Source organism: Cajanus cajan, chromosome 11 (assembly GCF_000230855.2).
Source record: "Cajanus cajan strain Asha chromosome 11, NIPB_CcT2T_4, whole genome shotgun sequence".
Lineage (NCBI taxonomy): Eukaryota > Viridiplantae > Streptophyta > Magnoliopsida > Fabales > Fabaceae > Cajanus > Cajanus cajan.
The window spans coordinates 5734758-5756221 of NC_138527.1; the positions used below are offsets into that span (position 1 = coordinate 5734758).

The following is a 21464-nucleotide window of genomic DNA, read 5'->3' on the forward strand; positions in this document are numbered from 1 at the left end:
TATTTGATATTTTTATGTACTTTAAATATTAAAATGTATAAAACTTATAAATATGATATTAAACCCTTAACTTAAATTAAACTATTATAATATATCTTAATTAATATTTTTATATATTTTAAATATCAAAATGTATGAAATTTATGTTTTGTTTTAAATTTATAATATTTTGTTTCTATAATATTATTTTATACATTATTAAATAATAATTACTATTTTATAAACATCAATTTAATGACTCATCACAGATTGTATTGTAGAATAGAGTCAAGTCAATCTTCCAAAATGAAGGCCGCCATATATAAATATTAAATAGCAACTCATTAATTTCAATTGAATCTACCCAACCAAGCACACATTTTTGCATCATATTCATTACACCAAAGTTGACCGATTGAAACCAACCATGGCTCTCTGCACCCCTTCCTTCATCTTCCTCAGCTTCTTCTTGTTCCTCTTCAATCTTCAACCCTCACTCTCCCAACAACAACAACAACTCACATCCTTCAACATCTCACACTCCCCATGGCACCCATCACAAAACAGAACCCTTCTCTCTCCCAACAAAAACTTCACTGCAGGGTTCTTCCCTCTTCCCAACTCCCCCAACCTCTTCACCTTCTCCATTTGGTACTCCAAAGTCCCTATAACTGCAAACCCCCTTGTGTGGAGCTCCAAAACCCAAGTCAACACTTCTGGGTCCCTTGTAATAACCCCAAAAGGTGAACTTTTTCTCGATGGTTCACCTTTTCAAGATGCTTCCAATGCTTCCTCCACCTCCAATTCCACCCAACTTGTTCTCCAAAACGACGGCAACTTGGTCTTTGGGAACTGGACCAGCTTCAAGAACCCCACCAACACGGTTTTGCCCAACCAGAACTTCAGCACTGGGATTGAGCTTCACTCCAGCAATGGGAAATACAGGTTCATCAAGTCTCAGTTTTTGGTTCTCAATTCCACCAATGATCAATACTACAGCACCCCAAGCCCCTTGCTGAGCATGGATGATGCAGGGAAAATGACCATGGCGGTTAACTCTTTCCTCACTTCAGACTATGGTGACCCCAGGTTCAGGAAACTGGTCCTAGGTGATGATGGGAATCTCAGGATCTACAGCTTCTACCCTGAGCCGCAGAATCAGTGGGTTGAGGTTTGGAAAGGGATATGGGAGATGTGCAAAATCATAGGTAGATGTGGGCCTAATGCCATTTGTGTGCCAACTGAGGATTTGAACATTTCCACTTACTGTGTTTGCCCATCTGGGTTTAGCCCAAACCCAGGTGGGCCTGAAGAGGGTTGCAAAAGGAAAGCCCCTCTTTCCCAACACACCCATTTTGTGAGACTAGATTATGTGAACTACACCAGTGATGGCAGCGTGAACCAAATCAATGCTGAGAACTTCACAATCTGTGAGTCCAGATGCTCAACAGACAAAACCTGCCTTGGATTTGGCTTCAAATATGATGGATCTGGCTTCTGTGTATTGCTCAAAGGGACAGAGCTTAGATATGGGTACTGGTCACCAGGCACCGAGGCTGCCTTGTTTTTGAAGGTTGACCAATCTGAGTCAGCATCCTCCAACTTCATTGGCATGACTGAGGTGATGCAAACCACATGCCCTGTGAACATAAGCCTTCCACTCCCTCCAAAGGACTCAAACACCACTGCGAGGAACATTGCCATAATCTGCACCCTTTTTGCTGCAGAACTCATAGTTGGGGTTGCCTTCTTCTGGTCCTTCCTCAAGAGGTACATCAAGTATAGGGACATGGCCACCACACTGGGCCTTGAGCTTCTTCTCCCTGCTGGGGGCCCAAAGAGGTTCACCTACTCAGAAATCAAGGCTGCCACCAATGACTTCTCCAACCTCATAGGTAAAGGAGGCTTTGGAGATGTCTACAAAGGGGAGTTACCAGACCACAGGGTGGTGGCAGTGAAGTGCCTCAAGAATGTCGCAGGAGGAGAGGAGTTTTGGGCTGAAGTCAGAATCATTGCCAGAATGCACCACCTCAACTTGGTCAGGCTCTGGGGCTTCTGTGCTGAAAAAGGCCAAAGGATACTTGTGTATGAACACATCCCTGGTGGCTCATTGGACAAGTATCTCTTCAGGATCAAGTCTCATCTTCCCAAAGACCAATCAAGTCCTCAACCAAGGCCTGTTTTGGATTGGAGCATGAGGTACAGAATTGCCCTTGGTGTGGCAAGGGCTATTGCATATCTACACGAGGAGTGTTTGGAGTGGGTTTTGCACTGTGACATAAAGCCTGAGAACATTTTACTTGGGGATGATTTTTGTCCTAAGATTTCAGATTTTGGGTTGGCCAAGTTAAGGAAAAAAGAGGACATGGTGACCATGTCAAGGAGGAGGGGCACTCCAGGGTACATGGCACCAGAATGGATCACTGCTGACCCAATTACTGCCAAGGCTGATGTATATAGCTTTGGGATGGTGCTGTTGGAGCTTGTGAGTGGGATCAGGAACTTTGAGATCCAAGACTCTGTGGTTAGAAGCGAAGAGTGGTACTTCCCTGGTTGGGCTTTTGATAAGATGTTTAAGGAGATGAGAGTGGAGGAGATTCTGGATGGCCAGATTAGGGAGGCTTATGACAGTAGGGCCCACTTTGATATGGTTAATAGGATGGTCAAGACTGCCATGTGGTGCCTACAGGATAGGCCCGAGTTGAGGCCCACTATGGGGAAGGTGGCCAAGATGTTGGAAGGGACTGTGGAGATCACTGAGCCCAAGAAGCCCACTGTTTTCTTCCTTGGGGAAGAGTAGTAACGTTTTTTTTTACTTTGTGTAGCCTCTCTTGTTTCAGGCTTGCTTGCTTATGAGAATATGACTCTCTTTTTATTTCTTGTACTGGCATATATGGCAGCATGTATGCTCAATAGTTGAACAATATCAAATCAATTGGGTGATCAAGTGTATAAATATTACTCTTATTTTTCTTTTCATTATGGTGTATTCTGTTCAAGATCAGTCTCTACGAATGAGTAACAAATTTTAGCCAAATCAGACATATGTAAACGTCAATATTTACATGTTTAAGATAATGTAGTTTAACATAAAGATTGTATGTTGATTCCTTCATTGAAATATATTAATAACCATTAACTGTCATCAAAGCCAACCGCACGAGCAACATGATTTATCTGTATATTGTTATTCCACATGATCGGTGATATTGAAGTGGTAAAGATTATATAAAAGTGAAATAAAAGGGAAATAATCACACCCACATGAATAGTGCAACATGTCTTGTCCAATTTGCAGACCAAACCAAACAATACTCACCAAATCAATTTCATTGGCAATAGATTGGGTCATTTTAATACTGGCAGACTAACACCTACGGACAACTATCCCACATGTTTTCAAAGGAGACAAATCTTTGTTCAACATTTCAACTTTTTTTTTTATCAAAAAACATGAATTGGTATTTATTGTTGAGAATATGAATCAGCATATATAATTTGAGTTTATTTCAGATTAATGGAGCATTATTAGAATTTCTACGATTATGAATTTTAATTATAGGAATTATAGATGTTGTTACACTTTTATGAGTATTTACATTTGTCATTTAGTTTTATGTTTATGAACAAAATTTGTATCAGCTTTCAATTGTGTTTTGTGTATTTAAAAGGTTGCAAGTATGAATAAAAATATATGAGTTTCAGCCTTCTAATTTTTCTGAATTCCAACAAGTGTTATCAAGAGCTTGCTTCTTATGGGCTATGAGGAAAAGTTTATTGAGCGCTAAACACATTGAGGTTGAGTGCAAACATTAAATTGAGTGATTTATTGTTTAAACAATTTTTGGTGTAAGGATGTCTACTTCCACCAATTCACCTACAATTCTAATGTTTAATGGTGAAAATTATCATATTTAGGCCGTCAAGATGAAATTTGTTTTAAGATCTCAAGGCTTATGAAATGTTGTAATTTCTGAAGCTGATCCACCACCATTGAGAGAAAATCCAACCATTGCACAAATCAAAGCTTATGAGGAGGAGAAGTTAAAGAAAGATAAAGTCATCACTTGTCTACATGCAAGACTTGCAGATCATATTTTTACTAAAATCATGGACTTGAAAACACCTAAACAGGTGTGGGACAAGATTCAAGATGAATTTGAAGAAAAGTAGTAGAGTCAAATCTGTCAGACTTCTCACATTGAAGAAAAAATTTGAATTGATGAAGATGAAGGATAATGAATATGTCAAAGATTATTCTGGCAGATTAATGGATGTTGTGAAACAAATGCGACTTCTTGGTGAAACATCATTTACAGATCAAAAGGTTGTCGAGAAAATCATGGTTTCGGTGCCTGAAAGATTTGAAGCCAAGATTTCTGCAATTGAAGAGTCTTGTGATTTGCAAACTCTCACAATTACTGAATTGACCAGCAAGCTTCACGCACAAGAGCAAAGAGTCTCCATTAGAAGTGATGAAGCTCTTGAAGGTGCCTTTTGAGCAAAGCACAATGGAAGGAATTTTGGAAAGTCATGAGCTTTCAATAAGAAAAAAGGAAAAGATGAAGGTTCTTCGAGAAAAGGAAATTTTTGCCTTGTTTTCATTGTCAAAGAACCAACCATTCTAAAGAAGATTGTTGGGTTAAAGATAAACCACTTTTTCACTGTAATTTTTGCAATAAAAATGGTCACAGTGAAAAGTATTGCAAATTAAAGAAGAATCAGCATGAACAACAACTAGAAAAACAGACAAATGTGATTGAAGAAAAAAATGATGATGAAGATGAGTATTTATTTATGGCATCTCAAGAATTCAATTCACATGAATTGAATACTTGGCTCATTGACAGTGGTTGCACTAGTCACATGACTAAATATTTATCATTTTTTACTTCCATTGACAAATCAATTGAGTCAAAAGTCAAGATGGGAAATGGTGAAATTGTACAAGCCAATGGAAAAGGAACAATTTCTATTGCAACCAAGAAAGGTATGTTAATTGTTAAAGATGTTCTCTACATTCCAAAATTGGATCAAAATGTTCTTAGTGTTCTACAAATGCTAAGGAATGGTTATGGAGTCTCTTTTAAAGAGAATTATTGTTTTATCATAGATGAACATGATTTAGAGATTGCAAAGATTGAGATGACCAAAAATGTTTTTTATTTCAAATTTGATTTGGTTGAAGATCATGATTTTATTGCTAAAATTGATGAGAGTAATGTTTGGCATGGAAGATTTGGTCACACTTTTATGCAAGATGTATTTGATATGACAAATTCCAACAAATGGTATTCAGAGACAGGAGGAGGAGTTAGATTGAATGACAAGATCAATTGGCAACATCTTCACAAAGGCACTTCTAAAAGAAAAGTTTGAGAACTTGAGAAGGAAACTTGGAGTTAATAACTACTGATACAAGGAAGAGTGTTGAGAATCTGAATCAGCATCTATTATTTGAGCTTATTTCAGATTAATTGAATATTATTAGAATTTCTAAGGTTATGAATTTTAATTATAGGAATTATAAGTACTGTTACACTTTTATGAGTATTTACATTTGTCATTTAGTTTTATGTTTATGAGCAGAATTTATATCAGCTTTCAATTATATTTTGTGTATTTTTGGTTGCAAGTATGAATAAAAATATATGAATTTCAGCCTTCTAAATTTTTCTGAATTCCAACATTTATACGTGTGGATAGATTGCTGTGCACAAGCTAATAATTACAGTAAGTCAAGCAGATTTATTATCATTAACATACTGAAGAGGTTGAGATTGCCTAGGTTGCACATATTGTGAACCATGTACTTACAAAAGCCATAGTTGCGGTTTTTCTAATATTATGCAGAACCATGAAAATGGATCATCTTCACCATGAACATGTGCAGAGGCCACTGTTATTTGTTTGGGGAATTGGTTAGAATGTTAGCTTTTTAATCACAAGTTTGGGCTCAAAATTCCTCATACAATCCATGATGGCATGATATTGTTGGGGGAAAATCCCCTTCTTAAACAATAAAGATAAAATAATGGACACATGCAAATGCAACACAAATATAAAAATAGCAAAGACAGGAGTTTAATGTGATTCGATATCTTTTACCTATGTTCACAGGAACATTTCAAACACATTACAAGTTTTTTTTAACAAATTTGAGAAACCCTCCCCTGTCTCATAATGATTGCATTTTAAAGTTTTTACGCAGATTAAGAACTATAATAAATATATCACTTTTTGATACAATTTTACCAAAATAAACTACATTATTAATATATATATTATTTTTAAATGATAGATGAATAATTTATGGAAAGGCAAGTTAAGAAAAAGTTAATTGATATTACATTAAAAATGAGAACACCATTCATTTTGAAAAAAATTTCAAATGCTAAAACTACAACTATTTTAAGATGAAGGAAATACTTTACATGGCAAATCAAGACTTAAAAGTTATGTTATATCAAAGTCTATGAAGTATCAACACATCTACAAAATATGTCTTAAGACACCTGTTCAACACAACTTTAACACCTTTTGAATAAGATTTGGAAACGAGACAAGATAGTGAATCAACTTCTATTCTTAACTAAACACTTATCCAATATTTTTATTATTAAAAAAATCAACTTATTTATAAATATTATAAAACTTTTAACATTTTTTTATATGTTATGAGACTCTTTTCCATATGAATTACTTGTTATTTTAATTTTTAAAAGATATGATTTATATTCTAAGAATCATTATCATCTAATTATGTTATTTGTATCTGGGTCGTGTTTGATGTTTGTATCGTACTTGGTATTAAAGAAATTTTGACCCACAAATATACACTTCAAAATTTGGTGATTATGAAAACAAGTTACCTCAAACATTCTTTTAGACTAAAACAAGGTCACAGAGAGACTTAAATTCGAATCTAATCATTTATTAGCATAAATGTCCAATTACACCTACTGTCATATGTCATGATAAAAATAAAAATAAAAATAAAAATAAAAATTAAGCACAACTAAACCTGAATTAAAGAATGTAGGCAAATAAAATGTGTAAATACCATAGGTAAACTAAGTTTGAGCCAACAAAATGAAATTGCTTTCTTAGTCAATATATTTATGAAGATGATATTTTTAAAAAAAATATAGTGTTAATATAAAATTATTTAAATATTATCAATATTTATAATCATCATATATTTTTTAAAATTATTTATACACACATCTATTAACATATTTATATAATGTAAAAAAAAAATCATTAAAAGTTCCTCTCTCTATATATAAATTATGTACAATCTGTACTGCAAGGCCGAGCTCCCAGCTCGGCATCGCAACGCATGACGATCTCAGATACGCGCTACGTGACATCAGCTCGTCACTTAACCAGATCATAACTGATCTGAGGAGATCTCGGTCCAGACGAGATTCACTATCTAATTAGATCATAACTGATCTAAGGCCCAAGGCCCAACGCAACCCTAATCCATACTAAGGTACGTGCATTACTTATACAAGACATACACTCATACAAACCCTAACTTTAGCATCGGAGTCTCTTTTGCAGGTACCCTCCCATCTTGGAACACCAACGTACCAGCGAAGGAGGCTCACCAATCATACTCGGCAGATCATCTCTATGGCAGATTTCCGGTAAGAACATTTGGCGCCCACCGTGGGGCCGATCGAGACAAGCTCTTATCGGCCACGCTCATGGTATTCACCAGAAGCCATAGTAGACGCGTAACAGACGACGCAGAACATTCAACTGCCATGGATAACGAAGCCACATTAAGGAGACTGATCGACCAGGTTGAACAGATGCGGCAACAACACGATGCCGATCTACGCAACATGCCTGCCAAGCATGAAACCGACCTAGCGGCAATGCAGACCGCCAATGAAGCCGACCTGGCGGCGTTGCGCGCCGAGAATGAGCGTATTCGCGCTCAACTCCCTCGGCATCCCTCTGATCCTCAGCCTCAGGCGAGCAACCTCCACGGGGAAGAGACACACTCAGTCTCCCAGCCCCGAACTGCAACTAGGGGCCCAACCCCCAGACCTGCTTCACACCGGTCTCATGCACCAACGCACAAGCCGACCCATGAAGACAGCAGGGCTCCTACTCATGTCGTAGGGGATCAGACAACCTTCCGCCGCCACCCTTTCGTAGATGGCATTATGGAGACACCACTCCCTCACGGGTGGAAGCCTCTCCACCTCGATCGCTACGATGGCACGATGGACCCAGACGAGCACATCGACCTATATACGACACAGGTAAACCTCTACACTAACAATGATGCTATTCTGTGTAGGGTTTTCCCAACCTCGCTCAAAGGGGCCGCGCTCAACTGGTACACCCAGCTGCCAGCCGAGTCCATTGACAGCTTCGGCACCCTGGTCAGCCGGTTCACGGCACAATATGCAACGAGCCGACCATACCACATCACCTCTTCCGCCCTAGCCAGTCTCAGACAGAACGACGACGAGCCACTCCAGACGTTCATGGAGCGATTCGCCAACACCTCGGTAAAGATCAGGAATCTAAACCCCGAGGTCGCCCTACACGCCATGCTCATGGCACTCAAACCCGGACCGTTCATCGACAGCCTATATCGTGAAGCACCTCGCAATATGGACGACCTCCGTGCCCATGCCGCTGGGTACATTCAGATGGAGGAACATTCTGCTTTCCGTGACCAAGTTCGCGGGAAATCACAGGTAAAACCCGACGGTGGCCACAAGGACAAGGTCAAAGTCAACAATGACAGCCAGTTCAAGAAGTCGGCTAAGACGAACAGGGGGGGAGATATGACTTCTATACTCCCCTGAACACGCCCAGGGTACATATCCTGGAGGAGGCCAGTAACAACAATCTGCTCACCCTACCACTGCCAGGGCACACCCCCAACAGTGCCGACAAATCCAAGCATTGTCGGTACCATAGGAATCATGGTCACACCACCGAGGAGTGCCGCTCACTTGGGGACCGTATTGAAGAACTCATCCAAGCAGGCCACCTCGCCCAACATGTCCAGCGACAGCAGGGTCACCGAGGAGGCTATGGCGAACGAGGAAGGGGCCGAGGCCGTGGTTCAGGGGTCGCACGGACCAATCCTTTGGTTCTCAGCAGAATGCCGGCGGAGCAGTGCAAGCCGAGGTAGGCCAAGAGACAGGATCAGCTCCCCTACGGGGAGTTATCAATACAATTGCAGGCGGATTTGAGGGGGAGGTGCCACCAGCTCAGCCTGGAAGAGACACCTGCGCAATATCAACAGTGTCCACTCCGCTACCTCGGCATCGCATCAGAGTTCACCTCCGATCTCTTTCTCCGACGAGGACTACGCTGGTGTCAGCCCCAATCAAGATGACCCCATGGTCATCGCTGTAGAAGTAGCCAACTGGGAAGTTCAGAAGACACTTATTGACCAAGGAAGTTCGACCGACGTTCTATATTGGCCAACCTTCCTCAGGTTAGACATCCCCCACTCCCTCATCCAATCTCACACAGAGCCCCTAGTTGGTTTTGCAGGAGAACGAGTACATACACGGGGATACTTGGACCTGTTGACCACCTTCAGAACCTCTCTGGACACAAGGAGAATTATGGTCTGATACCTTCTTGTGGAAGCCAACACCTCCTATAACATCATCATCGGGAGGCCGACGTTAAATCAGCTCGGAGCAGTGGTGTCTACTCCACACCTAACCATGAAGTTCCCAGGAAATGATGGTAAGATCATCTCCTTCAAAGGAAATCAGAAGACAGCTCGGCAGTGCTACACCGAGAGTCTGAAGATCTCCTCGTCTTGCGAGCAAAGCAAGCAGGACCCCCCCACCGTGGCTCACAACAACCACGTGGGGGTCACTGACCTCGGCTCAAGGACCGATCCCCGTAGGGGAGGACAGAGCCCTGCTAGCGAGCTCAAACCCACCAAGAAGCTTGCAACCCCCAACTACAAGAACACTGCGGACAACCAGCACCGCGAACCCGGAATGCTTCGCATCCCAAGTCCTATCTTAGCTAATTTTATATAAATGAGTTGTGCACTCTTTTCCCGCCTCAGTCTTTTGTCCCAACAAACAGAAAAATGGGTTTTGGCTGAGAGAGTTTTTAATGAGGCACATTTACATAATCAATAAAATGACTCATTCTGGTCACCTCACATCTTTTCCGCATTATTTTACGTTTTACGGTAAATAGAAGTCGAGTTCGAACCAACTTATTTCGCCCTCACTTAAGGTCAAATTCGAACCTTCACAACGCGCTACTAACAAAAATACAAGGTCGAGTCCGAACCTTGACTCTGATTAGAGGACGAGTTCGAACCTTTACAAAGGGTTACTTAACGAAAATCCAAGATCGAGTCTGAACCTTGACTCTAATTCAAGGTCGAGTACAAAACCTTAAGCACGCTTACCCGGGGTCGAATTCGAACCTTAATAAATTCCATTTTACTCTAATTTAAGGTCGAGTACGAACCTTAAGCACGCTTACCCGAGGTCGAGTTCGAACCTTAATAAATTCCAGTTTACTCTAATTTAAGGTCGAGTACGAACCTTAAGCAGCTTACCCGAGGTCGAGTTCGAACCTTAATAAATTCCATTTTACTCTAATTTAAGGTCGAGTACAAACCTTAAGCACGCTTACCCGGGGTCAAATTCGAACCTTAATAAATTCCATTTTACTCTAATTTAAGGTCGAGTACGAACCTTAAGCACGCTTACTCGAGGTCGAGTTCGAACCTTAATAAATTCCATTTTACTTTAATTTAAGGTTGAGTATGAACCTTAAGCACGCTTACCCGGGGTCGAGTTCGAACCATGATGAAACACATTACACCCCAGACTCCGAGGACCTCGGCATGATCGACTTAAGGTCAAATTCGAACCCTCGCAAGAATCAGTTAAAAAAATCTGAGGTCGAGTTTGAACCTTCACAAAGATACAATAGACACCGAGTGTATCTCTCAAAACACGCAAAAAAGAAAACTCAGGATTTAACGCAAAAGCAAAAGAAAGCGCAATAACAAGTAGACAAAAATACATACATACAAGTGATGTTTCCAGAGTTCTACACTTGAATTCAAAACAAAAAGATAAAGCAGAAGAAATTTAGCTAAGCCATTACAAAATTGGCCTACGCAGAGGCATTCTCGCTGGAGTTGTCCTCAACATCATCCTCCCTTACCAACTTCCCGAAGCGGACGACCTTTTCCACATGCATAGCGGAGAAGTCAAACCCCGACGCAAGGAGCCTGGCCTGGCGAGCGGCCTTGAGGAAACCCCTCTTATGCTCTACCACAATAGAGTGCTCGGTCTCCTCGAGTTTCCTCTCCAGCCCCGCTTTGGCCTCCTCCAACTTCGCGAGGTCCACCCTCAAAGCGACATTCTCTTCCACTTGGCCGCCAAGAAGCACCTCGTCACAGAGACGTTTCTCGGCCGTCGCCACCAGCTCAACCTTCTGCACAGTGACCTCATCCTCTAAAGCACGCACACGAGCTCGAGAGGAACTGGAGAGCTCCTGCAAGTCGCGAACCTGAGTAACATAGGTCTCATTCGACCGCAGTGAAATCTCCAAAGGCCTCCGAAGCCTCTCCACCTCCCTCTAAGTAGCTTGAAGCTCGGCCTCGTTACGCAGCTTAGCCTCCCCGAGAGCACCTGCCAAGGCCCGGTTTTCATCCTTCAAAGCTTTCCTCCCCTCCCTTAGGGCCTTGGCTTCTTCCTTCAAGGGCTTAACTCGGCCCTTCAGCCTGGCCAGATCCTCCTGCTGCTCGGACCACTTGTGCTTCCAGTGGCCCACAATAGCCATAGTCCTCTAAAGGAAGACTTGAGCAGCATCAAAGCCTTCCACAGGCCCGGCCTCCTCGATCATCCCCTGATCCTCCGAGCTCAGCGCACCCTCAGGGAAGAATCTCTCGGCGGTCACCCCAGCGCTCCACAGCGAGTTCATGTCGGCCGAGGCACTCACATGGTCCAGGCGCACATCAGAGCGACCCTTCCCGAAACGGTGAGCAATATATCAGCTCCGGGAAGCCCCCTGCGACGGCCCTGACGATGGCACAGAAGCTGCGGGCGTAGCCGAAGGGACCTCGGAACTTGGCTCCTTGCTGTGAGTCGTAACAAAAGCAGAAGCTGGCGTCCCCCGCTCGGCAATAGGGGGGCCCACGCCTGGCACCTCCAACCTCAGAGGCACCGGGGTCTCGAAAGTGCCCCTTCCTACAAAAACCTACCTCATGTCAAGAAGCAAGAATCTAACATGCGAGATAAAGGGGAAAGCAAAAAGCGAAGTACTCACCTTGGCAGCCTGGGCGACCTGCTCAGCATCCAGGATCTCCACCTTGGCAGCCACCCCGGCCTGCAAAGAGAGACAACACCTCAACAAACCATGCCAAATCAACATAGAAAATAAATTAAAGCACAAAACACCTACTTCAGCAAAGGGAACAGCTTGCTCAGAAGTCCTTGCAACAGCCACTTGGGGAACCTCCTCAGGCGGAGGGCTCCCAGTGAGATCAACTGCATCGGCATCTACAGCCTTGGAGGTCACCTCCTCCATTCCGCGAGGAACAGAGGTCCCCCTGACCTCTTTATCGCCCCTCTTTCTTTTTTGGTTGACCTTCAAGGGGGAAACCTCCTCCTCTGGAGGCTCAGGGACCTCGAGCTCGGTCACGCTGTAGCGGTGCTTCAGCTCGCGCCACTTATTCCTGCCCATTATGCCTACAAACACAACATACCGAAGCACATCAGAAAAAGGATTTTCACAAACCCTAATAATCTAAAAAAAGGCGAAATACTCACTCTCCAGGCCCCACTCCCTGTATGCTGAGTTCACAAGCGACAAAACGAGCTTGCAATCCAGCGGACGAGGAAGCACTGCGAGATTCTCGACGGCGGCCGCCTCCGAAGCCGTCAGTTTTAATTGGCCCACCCCATGAAACCTAGACGGTTTGGGGCACCAATAGAAAAGGAACTTCGGCAGCCCGCCGAAGTAAAACGCCTCATTCTCCAATGGGTCGACACCCACAGGAGCAACCCGAAAAAATTCTTGCCTGAAGTTCTTGTATGAGTGGGCATAGAGGGTAAACAAACCCCCATCCCTACTCCCACTCAAGGACAGTATACCGTAGGGCGGAACACCTATCTTCAACTAATAAAAATGAAGAAAGACGGGAAGGGACACCTCTACCCCTAGCACTGAACAGAGGACTTGAAAAGCCCTCAAAAAACCCCAACTATTGGGGTGCAACTGGCAAGGAGCCGAGTTGACAAAGTTCAAAAAATCACACTCAATTTGGGTGAAGGGAAGGCAGACACCTAAATCCCTAAAAAAACAATGGTACATATAGAAATGGGGAGAGTTAGTGGACTTCCCCATATACACGCCCTTTCCGGCCTAACACGGTTCAAGACGGATCATTCGGGACACAGAAGGGTCACAGATTCTGAGCGATCTCAAAACTGCATTGACTTCAAGATAGGACCGGAAAACGCTTTGGGCCTCCGCCATCTCGTGCCGAACCCAGTCGTACCTAGGAATGCCTGGAACGAGGTTCGCTGGCGGCGCCACCTCCTTCTTTTTCGCAGCGGCGGCCGTTCCGGCAGCCGCCGCCTTACCCCGTGCCTTGCCCTTGGCAGGCGCGGAGGAACCAACACCACTCCCTCCAGCCATAAAGACGACAAGAAAGACCCGAAGAAGAGTGGGGAAGAAAGAAAAAGAAAACTACAGAAAGGAAGTACCTAGTACTCTCAAAGAGAGTTATCGTACTCGAGAAGCCAAAGCAAGAAAGAGAGTGAAGTGAAAGGGGAAGAGGCGCGAGGGAGAGAAAATGGTTTCTCCCAAATTCAAAACGGTCACACCACGTGTCAGCACAGGAACGTGTCTGATGACACATTAATTGAAGAACAATTATGACAAAGGCAAACCATCATTACATAACCGTCACTCCCATTAACGCGCCACTTGCACGTTCTCGGGAGATGATCAGTTATGACACAGGGCATCTCAACAAGCACGCGTACGCGAGGGGTCACAGCCACTTGATGAGCTCGGTCTTAACTCCTCGACCTACGGTCTTCGGAGCTCGGGGGGCTAGTGTACTATCCGTACTACAAGGCTGAGCTCCCAGCTCGGCATCGCAGCGCATGACGACCTTGGATACGCGTTACGTGACGTCAGCTCGTCACTTAACCAGATCATAACTGATCTAAGGAGATCTCGGTCCATACGAAATCCGCTATCTAATTAGATCACAAGTGATCTCAGGCCCAAGGCCCAACGCAACCCTAATCCATACTAAGGTACGTGCATTACTTATACGAGACATACACTCATACAAACCCTAACTTTAGCATCGGAGTCTCTTTTGCAGGTACCCCCCATTTTGGAACACCAACGTACCAGCGAAGAAGGCTCACCAATTTTACTCGGTAAATCATCTCTATGGCAGATTTCCGGTAAGAACAAATTATATCCTTCAATATATTTTAAATGAGATGGTACAATTCTACTCAACATCAAAGTGGTTTGAAATGAATAACCATTTTAATAGAATAAAAAAGGAAATGAGAGACTATCAATAGCCACAGTACTTAATAAAGGAATTCGCCGACAAAATCCTCAACTTGTTTCAATAGCACAGTGGAAAAATGGGAATGGAAGCTTTGCCATTACCAATTAGCCCCACTAAGCGTGCAAAAAGTGCTACATAAATGTTTACATATTATTAGATACAATAAATTAATTTTAAAAGCCCTGATAAATTAATTTAATTTTTTTTAAAAATAAATATATTTGATAATTTTCATTATATATTAAGTTTTTAATTTAATCAATTTAGAAAAAGTTACTTGTCTCATAAGCAATTTCTCTTAGTTCATGACGCCACTTTATTAACAAACTTCTTAAAAGACTTGTAGGAAAGAATCTTTTATAGTATATTTCAAAATTTGTGACTTTAACAGGCATAAAAGCATATCATACGTATAGCAAATTAATTTTAGTGGATAATCTTCTTTTGATGTAATTATGTGTGTTTTATTTTATAAGAATGTCCCTTAATTTCTTAACATCAAATTGAATTAAATTAATATTTTTTTTGGAATATTTTGATCAAACTATTTTTACTTTCTTTAATTTAGTTAATTATTTTTTAAAATTTTTCAATCAATATTAGATAGGATAAGATATTTATAAATTATCGATGCAACTATCTTTAGATGTAATTTGCCAGCAAAATAACTCTCTATTAAGTAAAGCAGTAAACCAATCTACTTTAAAATATTTTTTAATTTACAAGATTTTACTAAAGTAATGCATGATATACAGTACAGGTTAGCTTTATATTAAAACCCAGTTCAAACAAGAAAATTAGAAATCAATATGCCCTTACACTTGCCTAATAAAGATAAAAGCACACAAAAAAATGAATAGGTACTTCTGAATATTTTAGATACTATCCATATTTGAGATTATTGAAGGTGAGTGGCAAGGTCCATGTGCTTCTAACATGCACAAGATTTGGCTTTGAAATTGGTTGTGGGGACACTAAATCTCAGCCATCCTATTCATCTACCAACTTTTGAGGTTTGACGTCCTTTTTGCCTGCCACATTCAAAGGGAAACATGGACACTAAAGTTGCTGCCATATAGTGTGAGGGGAGCAGGCCTGATTATGCAATTATGAAAGTCACATACGTAGAACAAACATCCCATGACTTATTTGTCAGATAATTTGGGAATCCTAGAGGGAAAGCCAAACTAATACTATTACTACTAGATTCAAGACAAACATGTAACCGAAACACAGAAAAATTGATGTGGAATTATTTTAACTTAATTGGTAGTATTGAGTCTGTGTTTTAGTATGTAGTTGGGTTAAATTTCCAAAGAGTTTTGTTGTCTATACTATATAATAGTTATGTCTTTCTCGAACAGAATTGTCTCATAATATGGTTTCAAACCAAAAGGCAATTGTCAATGAATACATGAATACATACATTCAAATGCAGTCATGAATTAGTATTATTGGATGAGAATTGGATGATTTTACTTGAAAAGCATCAAATAACTTGGAGACACTAATTTGCAGCTCACTATAAGAGATGAAAAGGATGGAATTAATTAAAAAGTAACCAAAGTGCATCCTGTACACCTTTAATTTACTGTCAACCCTGTGCTGTACAAGCTCAGCAAGTGACTATTCTCAAAGCTACTGAATTCCCAACTTTGAATCCCAAAATGGGATGCAGTGGGGTTGACTTGAGTTTCCCTCAAATGTTCCAAGAATTCTTATTCTCCAAAATTGGAAAGAAAACTAGAATACAAGAAAAACTAAGAAAGGACAATTTTCAATAAGTGAAGACAAAATGACATGATTTCTGAGGGGTGGCTTTCCTTGGGCGCTTTCTGAAATTCACAACTTCAAAGCATTCATATGTCTCGGCCACAGAGATAGATGACTCAGTTTCTGAGTTTGGGTTATCATGTTGGTTAACACCCTCCTCCGGAATCCTTTGTGCATTGAGATTTTTCTTTATAGAATGACCTTGATCTTGTGGAAGCACTGAGATCTAACAATGCACAGGATTTAGATCTCAAATTAATGATCTAGAGTTAAGTAAAGATTAAATTCCACATTAAGTTTAAGCATGTTGTTACCTTGCACGTAATGGAGCAGAATCGATTGCGCTCATCTTGTAGATGCTTTCCACATTCTTCACAAGTAGCACCCCACTTTGGAGGTGTTGTTACTTTGGCTTCTTTGGCACTAGATTCAGAGAATAGATGAGTATCAAACTTGGATCTTCTTGCTAGCTTGAATTCTTTGGATGAAGTCCGGGGTCTGAGATGCACAATCTTTTCATTATTGGACACGTAAGTCTGCCAAATCATCATTCATTCATCTTCCAATTAGAAGAAGCACAATTCAGAGGTTAAAAAAACTAAGAAGTCATTTGGCATCGGTGACTCAGATATTCCAATTAAGCAATGAGATTCAAGTATGCTTTCATTTGTGGAAAATGGTATGCTTAGTTTTCCTTTGAACCATAGTTCTTGTTGAGCATTGTTAGAGCATAAGAAAGTAAGAGTAATATACTTCAACTCAATGATTAAAAGATACAGCTTATCTGAAATCTAGACTATCCCTTTTGTAAAATTTATAGATATTGTAAATCAATCAAGGCTATGATCAATGGAAAAAAGTTAGTAGAGCTGTATTTAATATCCATTCCAACAATTGAAACTACATAGAAGTTACATATACTATTCAACTGTTATCACTTATCAAGCAAAACAAATCAATCAAAACATGGATGCAATGAGTGAGATTAGAATTAAGAAACTGAATTGATTTTGAACAAGGATAAATCTAATAAACAAGAGAAGAACCTGGATATTTGAGCAATCAAAATACTTCTGAAGTTCAGAATGGCGCACAACATCTTGATAGGAATATTTGTATATCTGAAACCTTCGATGGAGGGAATGAGCTTCCTTGCAGTGCCGACACAATCCAGCTACGCAATCTATGCAGAACACATTCTTCTCATTAAACCTAATGTCTTTGTGTTCTTCACAGCATCCAAAGCTGCTCTTTAAAAGGGTTCCAAGCCAATCTCTTTTTGGTAAACGATTCTGCCCCATTTGCAAAATCCATCCGTTGGAATCAAAAGGAATTCAATAAAGCTTATAAAATTAAAATAATAAAACACAAAAGCAGTTCTATGATCAAGGATCAATGCTCCATTTTCATCATCAAATTACCAGCATATCAATATTCAACAAAGAGTTACAATTACAAATCCACTACCCCACTTGCAACTCCAAATTCAATATGAGGTGAAGAATCAACTCAACTAGTAAACTAAATTTACAATCTCGATATTCCACCATGTAACAGAAAATTTTACTCTAGGGATCAAAATTGGGCTAACAGTTTCAATTGTTGATATAAGTTATGTTTTCAAGAATCACATGCACCAAGAATGCACTGAAAAAGTGGGAATGCAGATAAATCTGTGGATCAACAAACAATAATCTTGAAGTTGCACAAGAAATTAGAAAAAAGAAAGAGCAAAACTTGTGAGAAGCCATGAAATTTCAGATTCCAGAAAACAAGAATTCTATGTACTAACCATGTCACTTATTTTCTTCTTCCTCTTTCTCAAGAAATTTAAAGGGAGAGAAGATAAATTGTACAAAAACAGATATTGATAACTTATTATATTTCTATAAAGTAGAACAAAATGTATGACAGTGAAATTCTCAGTAACAGAAAAGAGGGCTAAAAAAAAGGAAAGAAAACAAATATTTTGAAATTGAGAGAGTAATGAGTATGATTAAGGACACCGCCGTAGGAATTTTCAATTGGATGCTATGTGGGTCCCAAAATGGGAATTATCAAAACGCGGCGCTCCCACGCTGCCCCCACATATGCATTTTTTCTCACAACTTTTTTTATTTTTTATTTTGTTTAGAGATTTCTTTTTTTACGGGTAAATAAAACAAAATAATTAATATTATTGATAATTAACCCCATAATTTTAGATTTTTTTACAATTTATTATTTGAATATCATAAAGCAAATGACTATTATTTATTTTTATTTCTTTGTCAAAAATTAAGAACTAATCTTTTGATGTATTAAGATTTATTTAAGAGATTAATTTCTTTTAACAAATATTTTTTTTATATACATCAACTAAAAATTAAACTCTTAATCACATATTTAAAAAATAGGGTTATTTACCAACAAATGTTTTCTCTTTGTTTTATAGTTTGATATATAGATATACAATGTAAACTTAATACTATATATATATATATATATATATATATATATATATATATATATATATATAACCTTGATCGAATGATATTAAACAAAAATACAATGCTAATGCATATACCGTTTTTTCTTTAATTCTAGTTTAATAAATAGGAATCAAACGCATACATTAAACATTAATAGAATGTTCTAAGTTGAAATTTCAAAAGATTTTAAAAGATTTATTTATTTATTTTAGTATTTAATGAAAAAAAATTTTAAATATAAAAAAGTAATATGTGTTCGATTAAGAAAACTAAGATTTAAAAAAAAATACATTAAAATAAAGTAGTATTTAGAATTTTTTAAAAATACGTCAAAATCTTATAATATCAATTAAGATTTTTTTTCATTTTTTTTTGGTAAAGTCTTCCTTTTTTTGGTAAAGCGATTTTTTTTTTTTCATTTAAAAAAAGTATGTTGGTATTTAAAGACATAAAAATTTTAATGAATTATTTTGATGGAGAGATTTTGTGAGACTTTTACATATAATCCACTCATCCAACAATCTCACCAAAATCATTAAGATTTTGCATGACTTTCTTTCTTGTTTATTTTTCCTTTTTTTTTTTTCTCTCTTGCCTATTTTTTACCTCTTTTTCATCTATTGCTCTCTTTTTCTCTCATCTTCTATTTTTCTCTCATCTTCTCTTTTCTCTTTTTCTCCAGTGACTCTCTTTCTTCTTCATCTCTTTCTTTCTCTTCTCATGTCTTCTCAATATCATATTCTTTTTCTCTTTTTGTTCTTCTCTCTATTTTTTCTCCTTCTTTTTCTTTTCTATTTTTCTCCCATCTTTTTATTTATTTATTAAAATTTATGTATAATTTATCAATACTTTTTTTTTTAAAATATGAAATATTTAAAATTGTTTTTGAATTATTAAATATTATATTATTAAAATTTAACAAATATTTATTTTTAATAAAATTTAATATTGAAATAAAAAAATTTAAAACATATATTAAAAATATATTTTGACAATTATACCAGTTAAAAATATCATAAATTTGAACATATTGCCCAAATTCAATAGGATGAATGAGAAAGTATAAATACATAGAGGATTATTATACATAGAAAAATGTTACTTAAGAAGATGTCAAACTAGAATTAATTGTTTATTAAAATATTAAATTTATTGATTTTATTTTTTTATTCAAACCTCGTCATTTATGTTATTTTTTATTATTAATTTTATTATATTTTAAAAGTTCATATTACCCTTTAAAATCTAATAAAATCCTTTCAATTCTTATAAATTCTTAGGATAAAAATCCATATTATAAAATATTGATTAAAAAACTCAATAAAAAATTAAAAGTTGTTACATTTTTACAAAATCTTTTGAAAAATCTTAAAATTCATTAAATTATTACAAAATCTTTTAAAATTCACAAGACTTTTTTTGTACTAAAAAAATCTTATAAAATCTCAATCCAATACACTACTAAAAAGATTTATAATGCTTACACACTCTATTCAACCAATTGAACAAGACTCCTAATTTGAGTCTAATAATATGCATTGTTTGTATAATATTTTTATATATTTAATCTTTTAGAAATAATTTGTTTATAACTTTTACCATTCATTGTAAAATAAATAAAATATTAGGTTTAAATATGTTTTTGGTTTGTCAAGTATAGTAGTTGTGCACTTCTAGTTTCTCAATTTAATTGAGCAATTTTAGTTTCTCTAGTATTGCAGTTGTGCAATTTTGGTCTATCAATTTTTTATTAAACAATTTTAATCTTAAAATACCACAATTATATGATTTTAGTTTCTCAAGTATCTTAATTATACAAATTTTTTCCTATTTAATTTACATATATTAATAATTTTTGTAATAATAAATATATATCGTTTAATACATGAATAAAAATTAATTATAATATATGTAACTTAGATAGGTCAAAAAGTATATTATTGTGATAATTGAGGGACGAAAATTGTATAATTGTGATACTTAAGGAATTAAAATTTTTTAATTAAATTTTGGAGAACCAAAATTGCACAATTGTGATACTTAAGAGACTAAAATTATTCAATTAAAAGCTTAGACACCAAAATAACACAATTATGTTGCTAGAGGGATAAAAAAACACAATTAAGCCAAAATATTATTATCATGGACAAAAACTAATGTCAATCTTCTCGCATGAGTGTTCAATTTACTCTATATTTTATAAATAATAATAATAATAATAATAATATTATTATTATTATTATTATTATTATTATGAGCATTATGAGTATTTAGTTATGTATTTTGGTGTGACTAATGCACCCAAAATTTTCATAGATTATATGAATAAGATTTTTTACCTCTACCTTGATAGATTTGTAGTAGTCGTCATAGATGACATTCTCATATACTCTAACACTAGGGAGGAGCATGCAAAAGGATAGTGTTAATGTACCCTCCAGATCTCCAATTGGCCAAACTAGCCACTCAATGGCTCTTTGTGTCATCAATACTCGAAGTTCGGTCGACCAGTTCAGTCAATTGGAGATCTGGAGGGTACAGTTACAAACCTTTAAGGATAAATAGTTATATGCTAAGTTATCCAAATGTGAGTTCAATTGGATAAAGTTAAATTCTTAAGACATGTAATTTTTTAGGGAGGGATGGTTGTAGATTCTTCTAAG

The 21464-nt window shown here is 38.0% G+C and overlaps 3 protein-coding genes across 4 annotated transcripts; 2 read left to right on the forward strand and 1 right to left on the reverse strand.

Annotated features, from left to right (window-relative positions):
• The first annotated feature begins 331 nt into the window (after positions 1-331).
• LOC109812976 (G-type lectin S-receptor-like serine/threonine-protein kinase At1g34300) lies at positions 332-2958 on the forward strand. Its single transcript, XM_020377064.3, has one exon. The coding sequence runs from the start codon at positions 407-409 to the stop codon at positions 2777-2779; it is 2373 nt and encodes a 790-aa protein (XP_020232653.1). The 5' UTR covers positions 332-406; the 3' UTR covers positions 2780-2958.
• Positions 2959-4132: 1174 nt separating this feature from the next.
• LOC145953310 (uncharacterized) lies at positions 4133-4480 on the forward strand. The gene has a single exon (XM_083067253.1). It carries the CDS (start codon positions 4133-4135, stop codon positions 4478-4480), a length of 348 nt encoding a protein of 115 aa, XP_082923379.1.
• Positions 4481-16068: 11588 nt separating this feature from the next.
• Positions 16069-18338, reverse strand: LOC109812987 (protein RGF1 INDUCIBLE TRANSCRIPTION FACTOR 1). Of its 2 annotated transcripts, XM_020377079.3 has the most exons (4): positions 18123-18337; positions 17377-17622; positions 16645-16866; positions 16069-16556 (listed from the first exon to the last, which is right to left on the reverse strand). In XM_020377079.3, the coding sequence occupies exons 1-4, from the start codon at positions 18123-18125 to the stop codon at positions 16335-16337; spliced, it is 693 nt and encodes a 230-aa protein (XP_020232668.1). In that variant the 5' UTR covers positions 18126-18337; the 3' UTR covers positions 16069-16334. The 2 variants fall into 2 exon arrangements, with proteins under 2 accessions (XP_020232668.1, XP_020232666.1); XM_020377077.3 differs by having other exon boundaries at positions 17377-18338.
• Between the last annotated feature and the right edge of the window lie 3126 nt (positions 18339-21464).

Excerpts from the sequence above, each read along its gene's own strand:
- LOC145953310 (XM_083067253.1), top strand. The coding sequence starts at position 4,133 with ATGAATTTGAAGAAAAGTAGTAGAGTCAAATCTGTCAGACTTCTCACA.
- LOC109812987 (XM_020377077.3), bottom strand. The coding sequence starts at position 17,631 with ATGGGGCAGAATCGTTTACCAAAAAGAGATTGGCTTGGAACCCTTTTA. Across the intron at positions 16,867-17,376 it reads TTGATTGCTCAAATATCCAG|ACTTACGTGTCCAATAATGA; the intron begins GTTCTTCTCTTG and ends ATGATTTGGCAG. Across the intron at positions 16,557-16,644 it reads TCTGCTCCATTACGTGCAAG|ATCTCAGTGCTTCCACAAGA; the intron begins GTAACAACATGC and ends GTGCATTGTTAG.
- LOC109812976 (XM_020377064.3), top strand. The coding sequence starts at position 407 with ATGGCTCTCTGCACCCCTTCCTTCATCTTCCTCAGCTTCTTCTTGTTC.